The following is a 21,610-nucleotide window of genomic DNA, read 5'->3' as shown; positions in this document are numbered from 1 at the left end:
GCAGAATATGCTGCATTTCACATTGTTTCAAATATTCAATAAATATCTTTTAAAGGTCCAGTGTGTAATATTTAGGAGGATCAACTGACAGAAATGCCATATAATATACATAACCGTGTTTTCAGTGGTGTATAAAGACCTTACATAATGAATCGTTATGTTTTTATTAACTTGGAATGAGCCATTTCTATCTACATACACTGCAAGTCCCCAAACAAGGACTTCACCATGTCCCACCGCCGTGCTTCTACAGTAGCCCGAACAACAAACTGCTCTACAGAGCGCATTTCGTTACTACATTGTATATGTATGAAGAAGAAGTAGTAATAGTCGCTGTCATCTGGTTTATTAGAAGTTAGAAGAGACATGAAATTTGGACAAATGAAGGACAACACGTATTATTTAGCACAATAGCCGACAGAGCTTGTCAGCCACCGTAGCTTCTCCTACGCGCTTGCAAAGGGAAGAGTAAGTGGCGACTGGCCCTTTGGTTGCAATTTGCAACCCTCACCACTAGATGCCACTAAGACATACACACTGAACCTTTAATATCTGCTTAAAGAGGTGGTATTATGCTTTTGGGCTTTTCCCCTCTCCTTTATTGAGTTATATATCTTTTTTGTGCATGAAACAGGTTTGCAAAGTGAAAAAGCCCAAAGTCCAGCCCAAAGGGAGTTCCCATCTCCCACAGAAAGCTCTGCTCTGAACCGCTTGAGAACAGCTCGTTTGTAGTCCAGCCCTTCACTTCCTTTACTTGTGACATCACAATGAAAACGCGTCATAAAGCTTGCCAAGCGGCTAGCGGGGGTCAGGCACGCCCTTGACTCGCCTTTGTTTGGTTTTCCATTGTAGAAATGTTGTACCTGTACCTGCTTCCAGGAGTAGAGTCAAGTCCATCGATTTGCGCTATGGTAGCATTTTTCGGCAAGGCAACGTAGATTGTCAGAACACCGACAACACTTCAACGTTTAGTCCTGATGGTAAGATGTGGAACAATGATGTTGTGGACTTGAGAGTAACTTATACCATCTGCTAGGTTACGGTCGCAGTCTGAAGCGGCTTTGATTTGGATCACACTACCTTGTTTCCCACCCTTCTCTGCTTCTGATTGGCTATTAGTCCTTACCTGGGAACTGCGCATGTGCAACTCCCAACAAAGATTTTGTACAAGTAAGATGCATCACTCTGTAGCTCAAGAGCAGAGCGTACAACACATAGGGTGAAAAGAGGAGCTGCGGCAATGTGCAGTATGAGAAAAATGTGGTGTTTTTTGAAAATGAAACCATGTAAACCTGTTCTGGTACAACCCCTAAATAAGATTTTGAACCTGAAAATGAGCATAATACCACCCCTTTAATGTAATATTTACACTGATAGGTGCAATAATGTTGATGACCAAAATATACTGTTTTTGAAATACTTACAGCAAAATCTAATTTACAAACCTCTTCTGTCCCTTTTACAAACAATCTTTTTAAAAGACCTCCTGAAGTCATTATTGAATATAGTGTATATAACTGGATTTAGTGAGCTATTGCAGTAACCTAACCAGAAAAACATTTTGAACAATGTCTCTGGGACACAGCAGGTGTCACACACAGCGGTGAGCGTGTATGTGAAGAAAAAGGGGAACCAGCAGAGAACAAACACTCCCATGACCACAGCCAGAACAAATGTGAAGCGCCTCTCTCTGTACTGCCTTCCTTTCCACCTGCTCACTCTCACACAGGGCTGTGCCTCTGGCTTTGGAGAGCTTTCTCCAGGGTTCACCTGAGCTACTTTGGCTGCCCTCATACCCCTCTTCTTCTTCATCGAACAGAGGATGGTTTCATTCCCATCAGACGAGGAGGGTTCTTCCTCCATGTCCAGCCCGTTTACCTCTCTGCCGTTCAGCCCTTCCACTTCCTTCCCTTCTCCATCTTTTCTCTCCAGGTTGCCTGAGTTGCCATATTCTCTTTGCCTTTCTCCTGGCGGAGCTCTTGTTCTTTTCTTGGCAGTCTGGTAGATTCTTACATACACCATAATCATGATGATGCAGGGTGCAAAGAAAGAGGCAGTGCTGGAGAATATGATGTACCACTTCTCCTCATTAATTTTACATTCAGGGCTGTCCTCTTTGCCCTCTTCCTTTTTCATTGTGATAAGTGGAGGGAATGAAATGATGGCTGCCAGTACCCAAACTACGAAGATTGTGCATTTAATCCTGCGCGGTGTCCTTCTCAGGTTGTACTCAATCGCGTGAGTGATGGACCAGTATCTGTCCAGGCTGATGGCACATAGGTGAACAATGGATGAGGTGCAGAAGAGCACATCCAAAGCCAGGTAGATTTCACACCACACTTTACCAAAGTACCAGTAACCCATCAGTTCATTCGCTAAAGAGAATGGCATCACTAAGGTGGCAACCAGGATGTCTGCAGATGCCAGAGACATTAAAAACAAGTTCTGAGGTGCCCTCAGGGCTCGGCTTGTGATTACAGCAATTACTACCATGACATTGCCAAACACAGTTAGCAGGATGAGGATGCCCACCAGGATCGTTAGAGGCACAGAGGTCTGCACAGTGTAAGGGTGCCTGCCAGGCAAGGTCTCATTTCCGCTGGTGAAGTTAAGACAACCCATCAGGATGAGCTGTGGTGTCGATGATATTGTCTGAACGGTGCTCTTTAAGGAGGTTTGGAAGCTGTGCTTGCCAGAAGTCTATTAATATTATCCATTCAAAAACATGGCATCAGAAAATTGAGTCTTTTTCATTTTGTTCACTGGAAGGAATTGTTGAAAGAAATCTGTGTTCTTCTTTGTCAGTCAGAAAATGGACAAAAGCAGACAAAAAATTACAAGTGTTTCTTTATATTAATATATCAAAAAATTATGAAAGGAATTAAGGATTTTTTCCCCCAGTTTCCCACATCAGAAGATTTTTTTTAAAATAGATATATTCTTTAAAAAATAATTCTTCATCCACCAACCTTTTTTGAATAAAGACTTCAGTTAAGTCCCTTGGAAAACATTTCATAAAGCAGACTTACATTGCAGACAGTGCTGGCTCAGGCAGATCTTTTCATCTGTTGTGGCTGAAGTGGAGAGTGTGTCTTTTATATGGGCTTGATCTGACGCTGAGGATCTGTGATGCTGGCTCTACTTCAGTGAGAACGGGAATGGGCGGAGTTCATCTGCTGCTGGAGATTTAAAAGCAATTTGGTGTTGCTCCCAGACCCTAAAACCATTGGCTGATTATGACATTAACAATATTTTTGATTTATAGAAGTAATATCTGCAGTCTATGAAATTACAATGGATTAAGAGTACACTCTGTGTGGGTTTGCAGTTCTACCTCATGAACAAAATGTTCAGTTCTATCCTGAAAGAAAAATAGCTTGAAATAATGTCTGCTTCTGTGGAGATGATCGGAGCCATTTACTGCAGAGATTAGTCACTAGTACAAGAGAACAGCAAGAGCAGATTATTTGCAGGAATAAAGATTTCAGCCAGACAAATGTTTGCTGTCCTGGTAAGAGAGTAGAATAAATCGAAGTGAGTGCGGGGAGCCACTTTGTCTATCATATTACTATTGTTTTATTAGTTATTAGTTGTTGTTTTTTTGTTGTTTTTTTTTTACAAAACTATTGTAAGCAAAGTTTTACTTATCGTTTGACAGTAGGCTATCGATAGTGAGGAATTTGATTGTGATGCTTGTTGCAACATGCCTAAAAAGAATAAAAAATTTTCTTTTTACTCTCCACCACTCTAATGAGAGATTTCCATTGCATTATATTGTTTTACCATCTAGCTTTATTTAATTAATTTCAAGCATGCTAACCATGCATTTTTAGTTATCTAATTTAGGATTGTTATGTGATTTTGTTCATCACTCAGCACACATATTTTACTGTACTTCCTACTAATAACTTGATGATTATTCATTAGGAGTACTGAAGGGTTTTGTAACTATAAAGAGACATATTCACGTCCTAGTGTCTGATGAATCTCTGTGCCTCACTGTAGTCATCTTACATTCATACTAAAGTGCAAGGTCTAGTGCGTTTTGTTGTAGGTTTGCTATAAGATTTATTGTTTAAAGATAGAAGCACACCCAGACCCACAAGCCGCTTAATACAAAGCCATGTGTATTTGAGACCATGTAAATTTTTATGTCTTTGAGCAGTTCAACATAAGTTCCCCATCTGATTGTTTGAATTAAATACTTTTTACCTTAAGAGGTAAAACTACACGGTATTATTTCAAGAAAAGGACAATTTTTGGAGAAAACCTGTAAACTATAAACATTATTTTAAGCAGCAAAATTTATTTTTTTTGCTCTGGTTCCTTAGTACGGCAATTCAATCTTTCGTATTGCAATCCCTTTTGAACAATCCTGTAAATGGCTCGGGGAACAGCAGAGTGAAGATACTATTGCGAGCAGTGCCATTGGGGACGCTAACGAGCCGCTCTCCTTTGTATTTGACGTGATCAGCTTTGGTATCGCGAGAAAGCCTTTCACTGTCTTCCGGTTGACTATTTTCGGTGGAGAAGGAGAGCGTACTGTTGTCCTTTTAGCAGCCGTTTTGACAGAGTATTGAGTTGAGATTTGAATGCTTACGGTATTTATTGGTTAAGGGCAGTTATAGCGAGGTAAGTTTACACACCAACACTGTAATTTCTGTGATTGCCCCTCGGCCGCTCGTAATTAGCATTAGCTGTTATACGTTAAATTTACGTCGACGAAAGAGGGCCGAGGGATTGTGCTAACTCTTCTAGCGTTAAGCTAACGTGGATGTTGTGACAAAACGTTAGGTTGGCTAACGTTATATCGTGTTTTTCGTTAACATTTTGAGTAGCCAATGTTTCACTCATTTTGCATTTAATACATGAGCAAAATATGTGATTGTTATTGCTAATCCGAGTAAACATCACAGCTAGCTAACTTTTCTGCAAACTGTCTTTTTGTCAACACACAGATGTCGGACGACCTGGTGAAACAGTTAAACAGCTACAAAGCCCAGCTTCAGCAAGTAGAAGTTGCGTTATCTACTGACCCAGAAAATGAAGACCTCCTTAAATTACAGAAAGACTTACAGGTTTGTGTTTTTGTGTGAATGAGATACATGTTGGATACTCTCACCACTTAAGATGCGTATTTCTCATTGCTGGATTCGTTTGAAGGCTAACAAAGGCTGCAATAATTTAAAACAATAAGCGACTGAATACACAATCGTTGAATTTAACGTACTACAGAATACTTAGTATTGAAATTAAATGGCACCGAAATATTTTACTTCTGAAAACTACCGATCTGCGTTTGTGTCGTTCAAGTTCCACTTGAGTTTTACAGCTTAAAACTTTCACATTTAGGTTTTCACTTGCCTACGCGAATGTAAACCATAAGACCTTTCTTCACTTCTGTAGGCTTCCTGATAATGTTCAATTATATTGAACTATATTCTTAAATTTTAAAGGCTGAATGAGTAGGATTTGTTGGCTGTGGTTTGTAAACATAACATTCAAATTTGGTTGGGCTCAGCAACACCAGAAGCACATGTACCCTGACCATGGTTGCCAGAACACAGTAGTGTACCACCTACATAAGGCAGCGACTCAAGATTGGTGTACCTGACTACCTCCGGGGAAAGGGAAAATGAAGCAGAGGATTGAGATCTGAAGTCAGAGACCGTGAGAGAAGTTGATGGCTAGAAACTGAACACAGCAGAATAAGTAAATACAGGCACGGGGCAGGGTCTCTGCAGACACAGACACCACCGCACATTGAGAGGAATTATTTTTATGAGTCTCGTAGGAAGTCCTGCTCTTCAATAGCATACTTTCCTCCTAAATATGGTCAGGAGAGGGACCTGATGACAGGGTGGTTCCAAATCCAGGCTCTGGTCCACCTGCTCTCACAGTCCAACCTCAGGTGCCCTTCTCTCCTGCTCCCCCTTGGGAGTAGAGGTGACACAGTATGGTATGAACTCCTTTTAACAAGTTATCAAGTTTTGTCAGTATGAGATGTGTAAGCAGTGCGAAATTACTCACCCAGCTCAGGAGGGGGAAAAATAATAGTCCTTGAAGTCCTACTCTTTCGTACCTTGAGCTGTTCACTTAAAATAATTTTTTATTAAAGTACACTTCAGCGAAAGAAAAAGAATAGCCTCGTCCTTCTCTATAATTCCAAAAACTGCAATTTTATATAGATAAGACAGACAGGATGTGACTGCTTTGGATCATCCACGCTTTCTGGTATTGGTTGATCTCTACTATTAATGCAGACATGTCCTTTTGTGATTGGATGTCTTAAGGTGTCTATGCAGGCAAAGCATGTCAAATACTTTGTGACTGGCATGTTATTCATATCACACCAAATATGCTACTCATGACAGTTGCCTGCCTGCATCTGCAAATGCACTCCTGATATGAACATATACCATGAAACCATATATTACTCATTATAATCAAGGAGTTGGGTAACATATGAAATAGACGAAAATGATGTGTAAAGTGAAAGTTAAACAAGTGCATTGAACAAATGTCATAGTCAATTAGTGGTTGAAATACTTAGCTAAATGAGATGATTAAATCATGTATTAAAGCAAATCAGATTGCAAAAAAATCAGTAACAGTAGTATTAAGTCAATTTTGTCATAATAAAACATGTTTCTGTTCAGCTGATCCACATTTTTACATTAAAACAAATGCTTATCAAATCAAACTAAATTAACCATATTGTAAACCAATTAATACCAGCAATACACTTTATATATACTGCTATTCTTTGTCATGCAACACTCAGAAATTTCCTTGTTTTCTAGTGAAAAACACATCAACCATAAGCCCTGTGTTCCAATGTAAACCTCAACCATCGCAACAGGAACTTGTGTGGTGCAAGCAGAAAAACTATTTCAAAACCAGTACAGCATTATATTACATTAAAATTTATATTAAATTTAACAGATAATTTCAACTGACTGAAATTTAACTGATAGTCAGATTTGAATTGAAGTTTGACCGTGTTAATATTAATAGACATATAATAAATAGGGCTGTGAAGCGATTAAAAAAATTTATCTAACTTCGAATGAATCGAATTGAATAACATATATCGATATTTGCCGTGATAAGCATTTAAAATATTATATATATATATATATATATATATATATATATATATATATATAAAAAAATTCAAATAGATTTTGGTAGATGAGTGCATCAATGATAATAAACTTATTTAGCTAAACATCTTTATTTCCCATACATTCATAACCTTTTTTTCTCTGTTCATATCCAAAAACAATGCAACAACAATTATTATTTAAATTCTAATAGTGTTTTTGTGGTATTGAAGACCTTCAAGAAACTTAAAGGTGACACCTGTCTCCTTGGTTTGAATAAGCAAGTCACCACTGCTCTGAACAAGACCAGGTCAAGCCTGGTTAAAACTTAAGTCACAGTATACTGTTAACTACCAACATGTCATGTGTACAGTCAGTCAGAAGGCTAAAATAGTTACAAGTGCCTCTTATACCAACATTTTTCGCCATATTTACCGTCTCTGTTACACACAAACCGGATGGAAAGTAAACTCCTTTGATCGGCGCCATTGAGCCAATCAGATTACAGCAAAAACGAGGATCAGTCCAAGTTGGGAGGGGCCGCTCGTATTCCCCCACAGATTTGAATGTTTTAGTTTGGCCTACTCTCACAGACACACAGACAGCAGCTGACCAGAAGGTCGGCAGGCCCGGTCACGGATCATAATCCTGCGTTAAAATATTAGGTGTTATTTTTCTATATTTCTATCATTTTGAAAACCCTAATAATAACGTCACTAACTTAATGTAATATTAAACAACGCAGTGGCATATGTCAATATTGTAGGATTCAGTTTTCTTTCTCATGTGCTATTTAAAATGTGTGTGTGCCCACGCTGGCACACGTGCCATAGGTTTCCGACCCCTGATCTTTATGAATTAGACTTTGGGGCTCATTTCTCTTAAATGAACTGAACGATTTAATTGTGAAGAATCTAACATGTGTAGCATGTCCTAACATAATGATCAGATGTTTAAACATTAATATTTGTATTAACAATCTAAGCAGCTAAAGTGGGAGACCCGGCGAGGTTTAAGGGGTTTTATACATCTAAAGAACTTATATAAAGACCAGGCATCTAAGCGAGACCTGCGTTTATTTGTCAAAATGTGTTCCCACACCATGCCAGTAAATGGGTAGGTGGCTATTTGGGATTCTGCTAATAATTGAAGATGAAAATTGATTTTACAGTAAGAACCTCATGATTTTTGCCTCACTCTCCTCATGCCGCTTTTGCTCTTTAGCACTTTCGTCTATTAGAAAATATACAGTAGGGTTAGTCTTCCTCCCCTTCTGTTTTTGGTAAAGGGTTTGAGGCTAGAAAGGTACCGGCTGAGTCTGGACTTGTGGGCTCAACAATCTCCTAAGAGAACAAAACAATGAGAAGAACTTATAGGTAACACTTTAAAAGTGTTTTTAAAATTAATTCATGTAATGACTTCTGATAATTAGCATATGAATTTTATTCTTAATATATAGTGTTACCAAGGAAATAAGACACTGGCGTATCATCAATAACAATGTCATATGTACATTACCTTTCCCATATCAAATGATAAATAATCAATAACACTTCAGGCTACATAGCGTTGTTCAAATACATATAAATGAATAACGTAATTGTAGCTAGCCTTTAAACTTTACCATACGATGTTGTTATGGAATTAGCATCAGGAACAAAAGATGCAACCACAACAGGAGGGTCGATTGACAGCCTGGTGCCCAACACCTCTTGTATGTCAATAAATCAGTTTTATGCACCATATCATCGATCAAATCAGGTAAGCTGTAAACGCACCACAGCACTAGCTGCACACCAGCTGCTAGCTAGGTTATTTCCGACATGGTTTTGTTGTCTATTCTCTCTGACCAGTCAGTAGTCTGCACTGTTTTTATGTCACCTTTTGGTATCGCCTCAGCTTGTTTGGAACCTTGACGGAGGTAATACCAAAAAACATACCAGGTACCATATACTCCAATGGAAAACCAAAAGAGGCGAGTCAAAAGTGGCTAAATTAATTTTGTTGATCATGACTGGACAGGAAACGTACAGAAAATAGCCAGCGATATAGATAAGGATGTGTTTTCCTGCTTTTTCTCCATACTGTGGAAATGGTATGGTTATATCACAATGATGATCTAACAAGTCACCGATTAAAACAAAAACACTGCTTCATTAACAGGCCACTACTAGCGATGCAAGCAACTTTGAGATGTATACTCATCTTTGCAGTATATTTAAACGTTAGGATACTGAATTAAAGTTCATTTGTTTATTATTTGTGGATATACAACAGGTCTATACATAGTTTTTTTTGTATGTGTGTTATTTAGGAAAATCCTACTTATTGTGCATTTTAAGAATAAACATCCTCATTCACAAACAAATACTTTTTGGAAAAATTGCCTGTGTGAGACCGCTGACCTCCTTTTGAATGTGTTTCTTCTACAGGAAGTCATCGATTTGACAAAAGACCTCCTGACCTCACAGCCCGCCGAGAGTGCTTCCAGTACCAATGGCTCAGAGAGAGTTCCCCTGAAGCATGGCTGGAAAGTGGGGGACAGGTGTATGGCTACGTGGAGTCAGGATGGACAGTGAGTATTACCGGCCTCTTCTCATAAAAACATTACATGCAACCTAATGTCTTATTTCATTTCAATTTGAATTCTTTATGTGAATTACAGTAGTGATTTTATAGATTAGGTTGGTGTATCCATGCTAATTGTTTCTTTGGTCTGCAAGATTCAATGTCTTTTGTATGTCGCTTGGAACAATTGCATCTTCTAAATACATTTAAATATAGTAAGATAATCAGTGTGTTTGTCCCTTGATACGAAGGCAGATTTTGCTACTTGTTTTTGCACAATGTTAAAAAGATTTCTCCCACTGGGAAATGCCACCAAACCAGAACAACAAGCCATACCTTTTGTTGGTTTCTCTTGTTTTGATATTATTTCACCATGGCTGAGAATTTAGGAGTTATCAGTCACTCTTTCTAAAGAGAGCACAAATTATACTGTGGTGTTATATTAGTATTCTACTGTACCTACCCCTGTGCTTGGTTGTAACTTATTTAATGAAAGGCCTTGTTATTCAAACAAAGATATAATAATTTCACATTCAGTTGAAGTGTAGTTGAGTGCTTGGCTGTTTTACCTTTTGTTAAAATAATGAGGTGTTTTAAATTCCATCAGCCTTTACAGAGTAAGTCATTTAAAATGTATTTATCCTACTTATCTTAAAACATGAATAAACTGCCCATATCATATCTCCGCTTTTCAGAAAGACTATAAGAAAAACATATAAGGAATAACTTTACACAACTGAGGCATGCCCTAAAGAAAAGCCAGTCATTGGCTCTCTATCGTATAGTTCAGTCCCGTATTGTAAATGTTATATTGTTGCCTAAACCAACCGCACCACAAAGATTTTGAACAAACCATATGTTTATTTTCCCTAACAATTGTAGAGACAACCAACTTTAATATTAGTTTGATGTGTGTTTGTGTACCTTTATGGCCATTTTATACTTCTGCTTCAAATCTACGCTCTCTGCGTGGCTAGGTAGCCTTGCATTTCCTCTTATGCATTTCCGGCTGCCTCAAACAATTCAACGGTGCGCTGTTCAACATCGAACAGTGCCAACTCCAGCAGGATCCACTCAGTTTCCATCGCCATTGTTTGTAGTAGCCCACACCAACAAAGAAGAAAAAACTCAACACTGTGGAACGTAGAAACCCTGCTGCCAAGTAGGGTGGTGGTGTAATCGTAGAGTGACACAGACATCAACACATAAGTATAAATGCTCACGATGGAATGTAGCCTACATTGCCGGCTACGACATAGACTCGACGCAGAAGTAAAAATTGGCCTTAAGTGGAACAAAAGTCATTCTGTGGGAAATGAATGTTCTTGAAGTAACTTGTAAAAATAGAAAATGTTCAATGAATATCCTATAGTCACATATCACTTCACTTATCTTTAAGTATTATGTTTTAGTGTTAAGCTCTGTTTATTAAGTAGAGCTTGAGTCTTTTGGCTCATACTCACCTGCTTACAGACGTGATTCTTTGGCAGGGTGTATGAGGCTGAGATTGAGGAGATAGACCGAGAGAACGGCACTGCAGCCGTGACCTTCTCTGGATATGGGAATGCTGAAGTGATTCCTCTGCAGAACCTCAAAGCAGTAGAGGAGGGGAAACGCTCTGATGACGATAAGCCAAAGTCAAGGTATGAACACAAATCTTTCAGCATCCAGATCTATCTGTAACGTCTCCCAAATACCTCTCCACCTTATTTCTCTTCACTTGTCCATGCTGGCATCATAGTCGCATACATTTCTGGAGGGGCGGCAGAGGGCTGAACCAAGTGTGGTTTTGTTTTTTGTTTTTTTAGAAGTGGATAGACCTACAGTACCCAAATGATGAAAATTATAATTGTTAATTGCACATGAGTAACACAATGCATATATTTTTTCCAAGTCACGGTATATCTTGCAGGTAAACAAGACATCGCAATGTAATTTTTCCAATATCATGCAGGCCCGTGTTGGACTCATTCATGTTATTATTTCATATTGGTTATAATCTGTATGTGATTGTATTTGCACCTGGTGGGCAGGGTTTAAATGTTTGTCTTCTTTGTCTGTCTGTTTTTTTTTTTTTAGGAAAGAGCAGATAGCAGAGCAGAGAGAGTATAAGAAGAAGAAAGCCCAGAAGAAGGTAGCGAGGATGAAGGAATTGGAGCAAGAGAGGGAGGAGCAAAAGTCAAAGTGGCAACAGTTCAACAACAAAGCCTACTCAAAAAACAAGAAAGGACAGGTACGATTTCTTTTTATACAGACCTGAACTCATTTGATAGTAGTCCTGGGGAAACCCGCGGTGCATTAAGCAAACACATTGGATAGTGGTTATATACTGTACGTGTCTACTTTTTTGCTTGATGTTATTTTTCACAGATGCTGTTCTGTAGTGAATCCCCGCAATAGGATTTATGTTTAAATTAGCCAGGCAGTAGCTCTGCGACAGTAGAAAAATTGGCAAAACATGCTATCCTTTAAGGCACAAGGTCAGGTGATCTGGGGCCTCATTTATAAAACAGTGCGAAGGATCTTTACTAAAAGTGTACGTTCACACAAAATCCAGTTTATAAAACCATTATTACACACATCTGCATGCAACATTCCCTTTATAAATCACAGTCCACCTGGAAATGTGCACACGTGGACACATCCAACCATAAATGGTTGATGCAATGCCACCTCATAAATATTGATGCACATAAATGAGCCTGCTTACTGTGAATCATGGCAACAGCAACCAAGAGGAAGACAGAAATTGCAGCACTTGTGAGGTGGAGGTTAGAAAGGACATATTGTTTGATGTCCACAGCAGCGTGATCACAAGCAAAAGAAAATGCAGTGTTTAACAGTTATTCGGCACAGTGGAGCAAGAAGGTTGCGGGTTCAAACTCCGGTGGCCCAGGTCTTTCTGTGTGGAGTTTGCATGTTCTCCCTGTGTCTGCGTGGGTTTTCTCCGGGTGCTCCGGTTTCCCCCACCATCAAAAACATGTTAGGTAGGTTCTCCAGTCAGTGCCGTTTGACCTGGCATGGCTGTTGGTCCCCGGGCGCTGTACAGCCTCCCACTGCTCCCTTCAGGGATGGGTTAAATGCAGAGGATGAATTTCGTTACATGTATGTGTATGTGACAATAAAGTACGTTTACATTTACAAAAGGGACTTTAGGCAGAAAGGGTAAACATTATATCTTGTTGATAATATCAAACACACACCTATAGGCTAATCCCCCCTGATAACAGACTGTTGCCAGAAACCTCAGATTGGTTAGTAGCCTACTTATATTTGTACCGGGATGGCGCGGATTCGTTGGGTTGGTCTGTCAAATACTGGACCAGTTCAGCACAGATTCAAGATCACGGCTCTAGAGAATCTAAATCGACCATATTAACCTGTCATCATCATTGGCCAGGAATCTTGGTCCCCATTACTAGTATCACCACAGTATTTACATGTTTACAGCTATCCTACTGATTACTTGCCAAAATGATGGCATCAATCAGCGGTTTCAACCACCCTGGGACATCATTTGAAGATGGAGGTTTGACAGATGACCACATTTCTTTGTCTGTTTTTTAACACAATCCAGATGTGCAGGTAGTGAACATGTGCCGGGTTAAGCCTAGTTCACACTACATGATTTTTAGCCCGATTTGCCGCTCAGCAACAGTCGTTATGTGTGAACTACTCAACGCCGCGTCACAACTGCTTCACGACACATTTCTGAAACCTCGCCGACGTCTGCTAGACATCTAGCATGCCAGATATCTGGCGCAGTCGGCCGACTCGACATCCACATCCAGCCAATGAGAGCAGGCTGCTGGCAGAGCAGGCAGCTACTTTTTCACTGCAAAACACTTTTTACTCTCCTCCAGCTCTCTTTATAGCTCAGACGATTCCTGATGCGTGTGCTAATCCATTCTTTCACCCAGATTCTTTATAATTGCTGTCTTTATAATAACAAACAACAGCGGTTTTGTCTGTAGGTTTGCGCCATTTCCCGTTTCACATGTTTCCTTGACCAAACGTGGTCTGGAGACGAGCGCCGTGTGACTCAGCCGTTGTCAGCTCATGTAGTGTGTGACCCCTTGTCACTGATCAGTCACGTAGTGTGAACGCCACAACGACTTCAAGATTCCCATCACACAACGGCAAGTTGTATAGTGTGAACGGCATGGCCATCGACCGATGCTGAAAGTTGTGTAGTCTGCACGGGCCTTTAATCAAGGTGAGAAGTCGGTGTGTGGGCTCTACCGTGGTGTCTCGATGCTCTCTGTCCACCTGGCAGGACAGCCATGTTCACTGCAGCGATTTTACACACACAAACTATATAATAACTAAATATGTACTTGGTGATACAAACAGTGTGTTTAGTTTTAAATAATATCTTCTAGCTCTCTGTTCGACAATTCTTTAATGTTGTTTGATGTAATCTTGCCTTTCTACTGCCAATGAGGATTTTGGCAGTTGCAATCTGGCCCTCTCCTCTGCGCTCCGGGGCTGGAGAATGTGATAATGAGAGCACTAATGAAATATTGATCGGACTTAGGTTTAAAATTTGATTTGGCTATTATCTTTTCAAATTGCAAGAGACTTGTGGAATAGTTATAGCTCACTATGAGTGGAAGTACAAATAACACAGCTGGTTTGAATGTTTACAATGATGTAGATCTATAATTAACCTTTGATTAGGGCTGGGCAATAAAACAATAGTTTGATTTAATTCATTTAAGAACGCGAACAGACTAGCACTTTTTCTATAAAGATGTGTAGTGTGTAGAGGAAAAGGGCCCGAAAACAGATTTTACTTAATTTTACTCATGCGTTTGTTGAAAAAAAGATTTTAGCAGGTTTTACCTCTGATTTGTTAAATGTTCCACTGTTTGGCATCAAGTGTTTGTCATGTTCTAACCATAAAGTTAACAGTTAACCATCTGGTTTCTTCAACTTTCACTCAGGAGCAAAAATCAGCATTTAAATTTGAAAGAAATAATGATTTGACAGTTCTCGTTATAATTATTGATATCAAATGATATGGACGTCTTTTATCGTGAAAACATTTTTGGCCGAATGGCCCAGCCCTACATTTGATGTTTAGTGAAATTAAGTTCACAAAGGGAGACATGTGGAGAGATGCTAGCTACTACAGAGACACACAGCAATCTGCATTTTGGATTATTTAATCAGCATTTGTGGTATATAATGGCCATGCCGCAACAGAAAAAGCAACCAGCTATGTAATTAGGAGCATTAAGCTGTACAATAACCAGTCTCCTAACGGGTGTCATAAAACCTTTATTTAAACCAGTATGTTATAGGAAGACCCCTACTGGACTAGGCTTGGGCGATCTTCTCTGTTTTCATATTGCTTTATTATGGCTATATGAGATCACAGATCGGCAATGTGATCACCAGGGGGCGGTGTTACGTTGCAGCATGCCAGTGAAATGCCAACATGGAAGAAATCGGCTTATTTAGAGAAACCAACAGAAACATCTTTAAATGTACTACTGTATTGTGGCGCTGAGCGCGGAGGAGGGTCGTGCAATCGATATTGACTAGCAGCTATGGACAGCGTGCTAACCTCGACAACCCAGCTGTATTCTAACGTTAACGTTGCTAGGCTCCTTGCTTTTAACTTATTTGGAGGTGGGTCTCTGACATTGACAGAGTTGTGTTAAGAAAATAGACTAACTTCTCAGAGTTAACTTGAATGCTTTAGTTTTTCTATATATGCACAGCTCAGTTTCAATGTATTTGTTAGAGAGAGGGAGTGAGCGGAGGTGCTGAGCGAATCTATGCGCTGCGCACAGCTCCACAATAAATTATGATTTTACTGATATTAAATAGTATATAGTATGTGGCGGTCAGCGTTGATATTGTGGGGTGTCGTGTCACAACAAATAAATCAGTGAATGGGAAACACTGCAGTGTGGTGTAGAATCTAAAGACTGTTTTTATGTCATCTTAGCTCTGATAGTGAGTTAATTAAAATTGCCTTAATATTGACGCATGAAAAAACAGTCGTAATCCTTCATCCCTTCGATCGTCGATCCAACCGCTATACAGCTATATAGCTTGTACAGCCAGGATGTAAGCACTAAAGTGTGGATGCACACAGTTGCATGAATTTTGAAGTGGCAAACTCGAAATTTATATGATGTGGAATTTGATTTAAAATTCAGAAAGTTGCCAGATGTCAGAGTAGAAATTGAGCCACTTCACCCACTAGCTCATCCACACCCTTAATTTCACACTGCACTGGTATTGCTTACTGCAGCGTGGTATGTGACTGGAGGGCCAGGTAACTTGAAACTAGCAGCACACTGTCCATGCATTACTGCTGGGGGTGTGTGTGTGTTCCTAGAAAAAGTTGTCCAATAAGTTATACATTTCAGATAATTCATAATAGCTTTTCTCTTTTTGCAGGTGAAGAGGAGCATATTTGCATCTCCAGAAAGCGTAAACGGGAAGGTGGGAGTGGGAACATGTGGTATTGCGGACAAGCCTATGACCCAGTACCATGACACATCAAAATACAATGTCAGACATCTAATGCCACAGTGACTTGATATATTCTGTATATAGAAATCCACTGTATACTGCCTGTATCAGTGCTTTCTGTTGTGTTTATACATGATTTAACTTTCTCAAGTAAAGAAAGCTTTGAAAGGAATTGCTTGCACACCGTTGTTTAAAATATTGATGTAGTTTTCTTATATATTATGTAGGTACAACAACAAAATTTCAAACAGAGGGGATTTTCCCTGCACTGGAACAAGGTCACCTGTTATGTAAGAACAGGAAGTGGTGTTGTAGAAAAGCTGTAGAGTTTGTGTCCAGGTTCCACCGAGGCCAAATACCTGCTAAGATGTGTGTATAAAATATACACCTGTAGATGTGGTGTGGAAATTCAAAGCTGGATTCTAAACACTGATCCATTGTTGGGGGGAGTCTTGGCATTTAATAATGGTGTTGATTTGACATGGCTGAATTTACATTTTAATTTCTGTATATGTAACAGTGAAATAAACAGTTTTGTTTTTCAGGTTTTTTTTTTAAACAATTGTTTCCACCTCATTTTGACTATTTCTTCATTGTATTTTCATTGTGTGTCTGTCAGGTCCTGTAGGTGGCAGTAAAGACTCTTATAAAGACCATTATTAATAAATCATTTACGTGAGCAGCATGCTGCAACTGTTAATACTGTTTTGCCATTAAAGTTACATGAGTTTTTGTTTGACATGTTCGCCTTTGTTAGTTCAAAATGCTTATTGGACAGTGTTAGCTACAGACCTGATTGATTTATGTGTGATACTTGTTTTCTTTGAACAAACAAACTGGGCAACAGCTACAGTATGTCAGTGTAATACAAGAGACTCAAGGTTATTATCTGAACAGAAAGACAACATTGCTTTACATCTGGGTGGTAGAGGTTTATTAAGATTCCAGGGACAGTTATCAGGAACTGTAACAAAGTACTAGCAGGGGACCAGCAGCACATGTTTTGCAAAAAAGTCACCTTGGATGGCTGATTAAGCACGAGAAAACATTCTGGGGTGTGCTTTAATATGCTTCCTCAACAAAAGTCTTTCATAGTGCATTTTATAGTTTCCCAAACAGGTTGGGGGAGGGGGGGGGAAGACCTGTAACAAGGAACTTTGTGCAAGAGTCATATACCCATGTTAAGACACAATTTGGTGGAGATCTACTCAAGACTTGGAACAGAAAAATGCAGATAAATGGTCTTATTGAATTGTCTAATTTGGCTTAACGGATTCAGACAGGTCAGCAGTGCAATTCTATGTGTCAAATATAAATTGAATTATTAATGGGAAGCCTCCAAATATCAAGGATTTGAACTTCGTACTTTCTGTGCTACAATACAAAAAAGATACAGCATTAAACATTGAAGTACAAACCAAAGTTTGTATTCTGTAGTGTTTATGTTGTTCATGCTACAGACATCTAAGACTTGTCAATCCAAAGCACATTACAACGTGATTAGCTACATTCAACACACATGCACCCTATTTATTTTATTAAGAAAAAATCAATTACAATCATTTTTACTGCTGATTATTAATAACTGATAGCACTAGAGGAGCAAGTGGAAAACTAGCAAACTCCAATTTGGTGTCGGACGGACAGAGTAGTGTGCTGAACAGCCAACATCAAAGATGAGATAAAAACCGGATGCATTATTGCTTGAGCCTTGTGCTTGGACAAGTGCAGGATAGCTTATTACTGTCTAAATAAAACTGAATTTGCGCACAGTGTGAAAGATGTCATTCTTTCAACAAAACACCATTGAGTAATGCGTTAAACCTGTAGCACTGCGTATGTTTCAGTGGGAATTAATTTCATATCAAGAAATTGGGTAAACATGAAAACAAAATGAAAATTATTTTAAGAGCAAGAGTTTTTTTTTTTTTCATTCAAACTGACCAATAGCTAGCTACAGTAAAATTAAATATACCAAAAATAAATACTTTAATTATATGCAAAATAAATTAGAATAACAAGGGTGGACTGCACCACCTGTTTGGATATGACTGGATTTCAGTCAAGAGGAGGGACGCCACATGAATCAGTGATGGTTTGTGGGTCCTAAAGCAGAGGTTATAGAAGTGTAATAAACATTTTGGAATGCAGACATTGTAGCCCTTGACACTGGCTTGTACACTGATAAGAAGTGTCGTCTGGATATATTATCCAAGGCCAATGTTTTTACAAGGCAAATGGAGCAAACGTTCCCAATGGTGAGCTTCTAGCTGGTTTTGGGTTTGTTTGTGTTTTTGCTGGTTTCAGAGGATCAACTTGACTAAAGGTAGTTTCCCCTTCAGTGTTGGACACCGGTGCGATCATGGGTCCTCTACAGGATCAGTATTGAGTTCAAGCTGGTACTGGGTTACGGGACATTCAGGTGATTGGTTAAGTCAACTTTGAAAATGAGGAAACCATATATTACCAAAGAAGTTCAATTTGAGGCTGTTGTGTAAAATGTGTAAAATGTGTCAGACTGATGTAGAGGAGCCCCTTGGCTTTTGGAGGGAGACATATTAAACTTTTAGACTGAGTTGAACTTAAGGCTGGTTCTCGGGATGAAGTAAACGTTTTCATTTGTCAGGTACAGGTGGGATTGAGGCTGGTTCTTCTGAGGACAGTTAACCTAAACTGCGAGGGAGAATGGAGCTGTAGGCTGGTACTTTGAAAGGTGAAAGCCATTAAAGACTGCAGCTGAAGTGAAAGTATAGGCTGGTGTTTTAAGCAGAGAAGGCCAGTTTTAGACTGCAAGTGGAGTAACCCTCATCACTGGCTGAGCTCTGCCGGCTGCTGTGGTCATCCAGGTCACTTGCACCACTGGTGATTACACTGTCCATTTCTCCATGGGAGAACTCAGTGCTTTCCACATCGACTTCAATCTCCTCTGCTCGAAAACAAAAACAAAATGCAAATAAATACAGATTAAATGAAACATGTAAGTGTAAATCTTTGCAGTTGTGCTTGCCCAAATGTATATGGCGACAAATACTTTTAACAAATACATTAGCATTAGAAGCATAAAACGCTAATGACACTAAAACATTTTTCCACCTGGCTGTGATTCGGACACTAACCCCTCTCAGAATCTGAGCGCTCAGAGTCCACGCGGGAGCCCAGGCTGTCCATACGGACCCTCTCCCACTCTCCGTGAGTCTGCAGCTGTGCTAGCTGCCTCTGCAGGTGCCTCTGCTCCCTCTCTAAGGTCTCCAGCTGGTGCTGACTCCTCCGGTCATTCTCTTCAAGTTTCTGAAGAGAGGGAACCGCAGATGAGTTAACTGTGTTGTTGTTACGTCGAAACCTAAAGACAATCAAGACAATCAATGTGTGTGGATCCAGTGTGCCATAATTGGTTGATTGCATGAATTATTTTGCATTAAATCACACCATTATGTTTACACCTCTCCAGATGTTCCTCATGACTAACAGACTACATGCATGAGAGGGCCCTGCGATGGACTGGCGACCTGTCCAGGGTGTACCCTGCCTTTCGCCCAATGTCAGCTGGGATAGGCTCCAGCCCCCCCGCGACCCTGTATGCAGGATAAGCGGCTGACGATGGATGGATTGATGGATGCATTAGAGGATTGTGAACTTATTACAACTAAATACATAGCATGTTGGTTTATTTGTAATTTTCAATAGTAATTTTAATTGAAGCCTGTTTGTGTCAAACAACACTCACAAACAGCTCACTCAAAGTGTTCCTGTCTTAGCTAACAAATAACCAAAGTCCTGAAAATGCACTATGAACCTCAATAATCATAAGGGAATCCAGTCACTTCACACAATCATCAAATCTGATCGAGCCCTAAATAATTAACTAATTCATTCTACTGAAGTAGCATAGTAATAGGTCTTAACATTTTGCATGGGAGCCAGTTGTTGAACTTCACTCCTGATGGAAAAAAAAATAACTGTACTGTGTCTGTACAGCTGGATATACCAACAGAAATAAAGACTCATTTCAAGTCGCAGAAGTGGCTGACAAATAGAGATAGAGAGTAGAGATATTTGTAAAATGGATATTGATTTTGGTTATTTCACAACTTTATGAGATTCAGTTAAAAAAAGACATTGTAGTTTTTCACAGTGACACATGCTGTATTGTATCAGCTGCAGGGCATGGTTCATTTCCTCTAATGTCTCCCATGTTGATTCTCTAAATGAATGCGCCATGAGGGAGATATTTGCATGAAGGCCCATATTTCTTAAAATATGTCTGTTTAAAGATGCTTTTATGGTTATGAGCCATATTTGAATTTACATAAATATGAACTACCATTTGCTTGTATATCACTAAAATGTTAGTAATTATTTCAACTGTTATCCTCTCATACAAAAATACACCATACCATGTGTCTGTGAAAATAAATTATATAAGATCGGACTTGTAGGAACAAAGCGCTGAAATGATCAAAAATGCAGTAAAATGCCAGGTTTTTTGAATGGAGTTTAGCCTCAATACAAGGGAGAGTAATCCTTATCCATGCCTTTCCTGTAGCACAATACGTGGTGTTTTTGTTTGTTTTTTTACCTCCTGCGGCCGTAAGCTTAATTCTGGCTGCACCTGCACAACCCTTTTCCTCTCATACACAACCTCTGGTTACAAAAATATAACACAGCAGCAATCAGAAGCCACATTTCCTGGACAGACAAGTCCAAAGTCAACAGTTGACATCATAGGTACTTTATCCATTACCCCCCACTATGATAAATTCCCACAGACCGTTGCCAGGATTGTTTCTATTGCAGCCCTCAATCATCCCTGACCGCTCCCCACTGCTGGAGCTGGGCTTAAGAAAATCCAATAGAAATATATGGTTGGAAACAACAACAACAAAAAAAATTCTTATCTAGCTTTGACTGAAGCCATCAGGAGAGGCAAAGCGTTGAGTCTTGGACGCTTTAAAGCTACAAAATAATTTGTGTCTATTGTCAGTCCCATGTAGTTCTGATCCACTCAGTGGTCCATTCAGGCAGGCAGTTCTTACAACCAGGACAGATCTGGTGCTCTTAAGATCAATGGTCAGTCCACTATTCACAATATCCTGTAGTGTGACAAACGCAAGGCCTAATCAAAGACTGACCATGCTCAAAATCCAGCAAAGGGCAGTCCTGGCAACCGCCAAAGGGAGATTTGTTCAAAGGGGAAGAAAAACTGAACTAACCAAGCAGCAACCATAATATCCTAATATTGAGGCCAAAGTGCCTTAAGGTGCACTTTCTCCATCTGCTGGTTCTGAGAAGAGTAACTGTTTAGAAGTGCATGAGGAAAACCCTTAACTTCTCTGTTGCTGTACATAGTGATTGAGTGACAATTAAGCACTAAACTGGCATCAGTTTGCCATAAATAAATCTTTACTTTAGACATGGGGGGGGGGGGGGGGGGGGGGAAAACCAGC

General features: G+C 39.5%; 3 protein-coding genes across 3 annotated transcripts in view; 1 reads left to right on the top strand and 2 right to left on the bottom strand.

Annotated features, from left to right (window-relative positions):
- Positions 1-1,437: 1,437 nt before the first annotated feature.
- On the bottom strand, positions 1,438-2,622 carry LOC123984240 (alpha-2A adrenergic receptor-like). The gene has a single exon (XM_046071019.1). It carries the CDS (start codon positions 2,620-2,622, stop codon positions 1,438-1,440), a length of 1,185 nt encoding a protein of 394 aa, XP_045926975.1.
- A 1,848-nt stretch (positions 2,623-4,470) lies between these two features.
- On the top strand, positions 4,471-16,905 carry smndc1 (survival motor neuron domain containing 1). Its single transcript, XM_046070405.1, has 6 exons — positions 4,471-4,632; positions 4,959-5,078; positions 9,539-9,681; positions 11,165-11,317; positions 11,754-11,907; positions 16,092-16,905. The coding sequence occupies exons 2-6, from the start codon at positions 4,959-4,961 to the stop codon at positions 16,227-16,229; spliced, it is 708 nt and encodes a 235-aa protein (XP_045926361.1). The 5' UTR covers positions 4,471-4,632; the 3' UTR covers positions 16,230-16,905.
- Positions 16,906-17,083: 178 nt separating this feature from the next.
- The window catches only part of LOC123983942 (max-interacting protein 1-like), a 9,883-nt gene continuing 5,356 nt past the window's right edge, over positions 17,084-21,610 (bottom strand). The window contains exons 5-6 of the mRNA XM_046070404.1: positions 19,283-19,454; positions 17,084-19,092 (exon numbers count right to left, since the gene is read on the bottom strand). Of these exons, the coding sequence (XP_045926360.1) occupies positions 18,929-19,092; positions 19,283-19,454 (336 nt within the window). The 3' untranslated portion in view covers positions 17,084-18,928. The remainder of the gene's footprint in view (positions 19,093-19,282; positions 19,455-21,610) is intronic.

The sequence above is a fragment of the Micropterus dolomieu genome, linkage group LG15 (assembly GCF_021292245.1).
Source record: "Micropterus dolomieu isolate WLL.071019.BEF.003 ecotype Adirondacks linkage group LG15, ASM2129224v1, whole genome shotgun sequence".
NCBI lineage: Eukaryota > Metazoa > Chordata > Actinopteri > Centrarchiformes > Centrarchidae > Micropterus > Micropterus dolomieu.
The sequence above is the reverse complement of the archived record's forward strand: the minus strand, read 5'-3'. Positions and strand labels throughout refer to the sequence as shown.

Excerpts from the sequence above, each read along its gene's own strand:
- smndc1 (XM_046070405.1), top strand. The coding sequence starts at position 4,959 with ATGTCGGACGACCTGGTGAAACAGTTAAACAGCTACAAAGCCCAGCTT. Across the intron at positions 11,318-11,753 it reads GACGATAAGCCAAAGTCAAG|GAAAGAGCAGATAGCAGAGC; the intron begins GTATGAACACAA and ends TTTTTTTTTTAG. Across the intron at positions 11,908-16,091 it reads CAAAAAACAAGAAAGGACAG|GTGAAGAGGAGCATATTTGC; the intron begins GTACGATTTCTT and ends CTCTTTTTGCAG.
- LOC123984240 (XM_046071019.1), bottom strand. The coding sequence starts at position 2,622 with ATGGGTTGTCTTAACTTCACCAGCGGAAATGAGACCTTGCCTGGCAGG.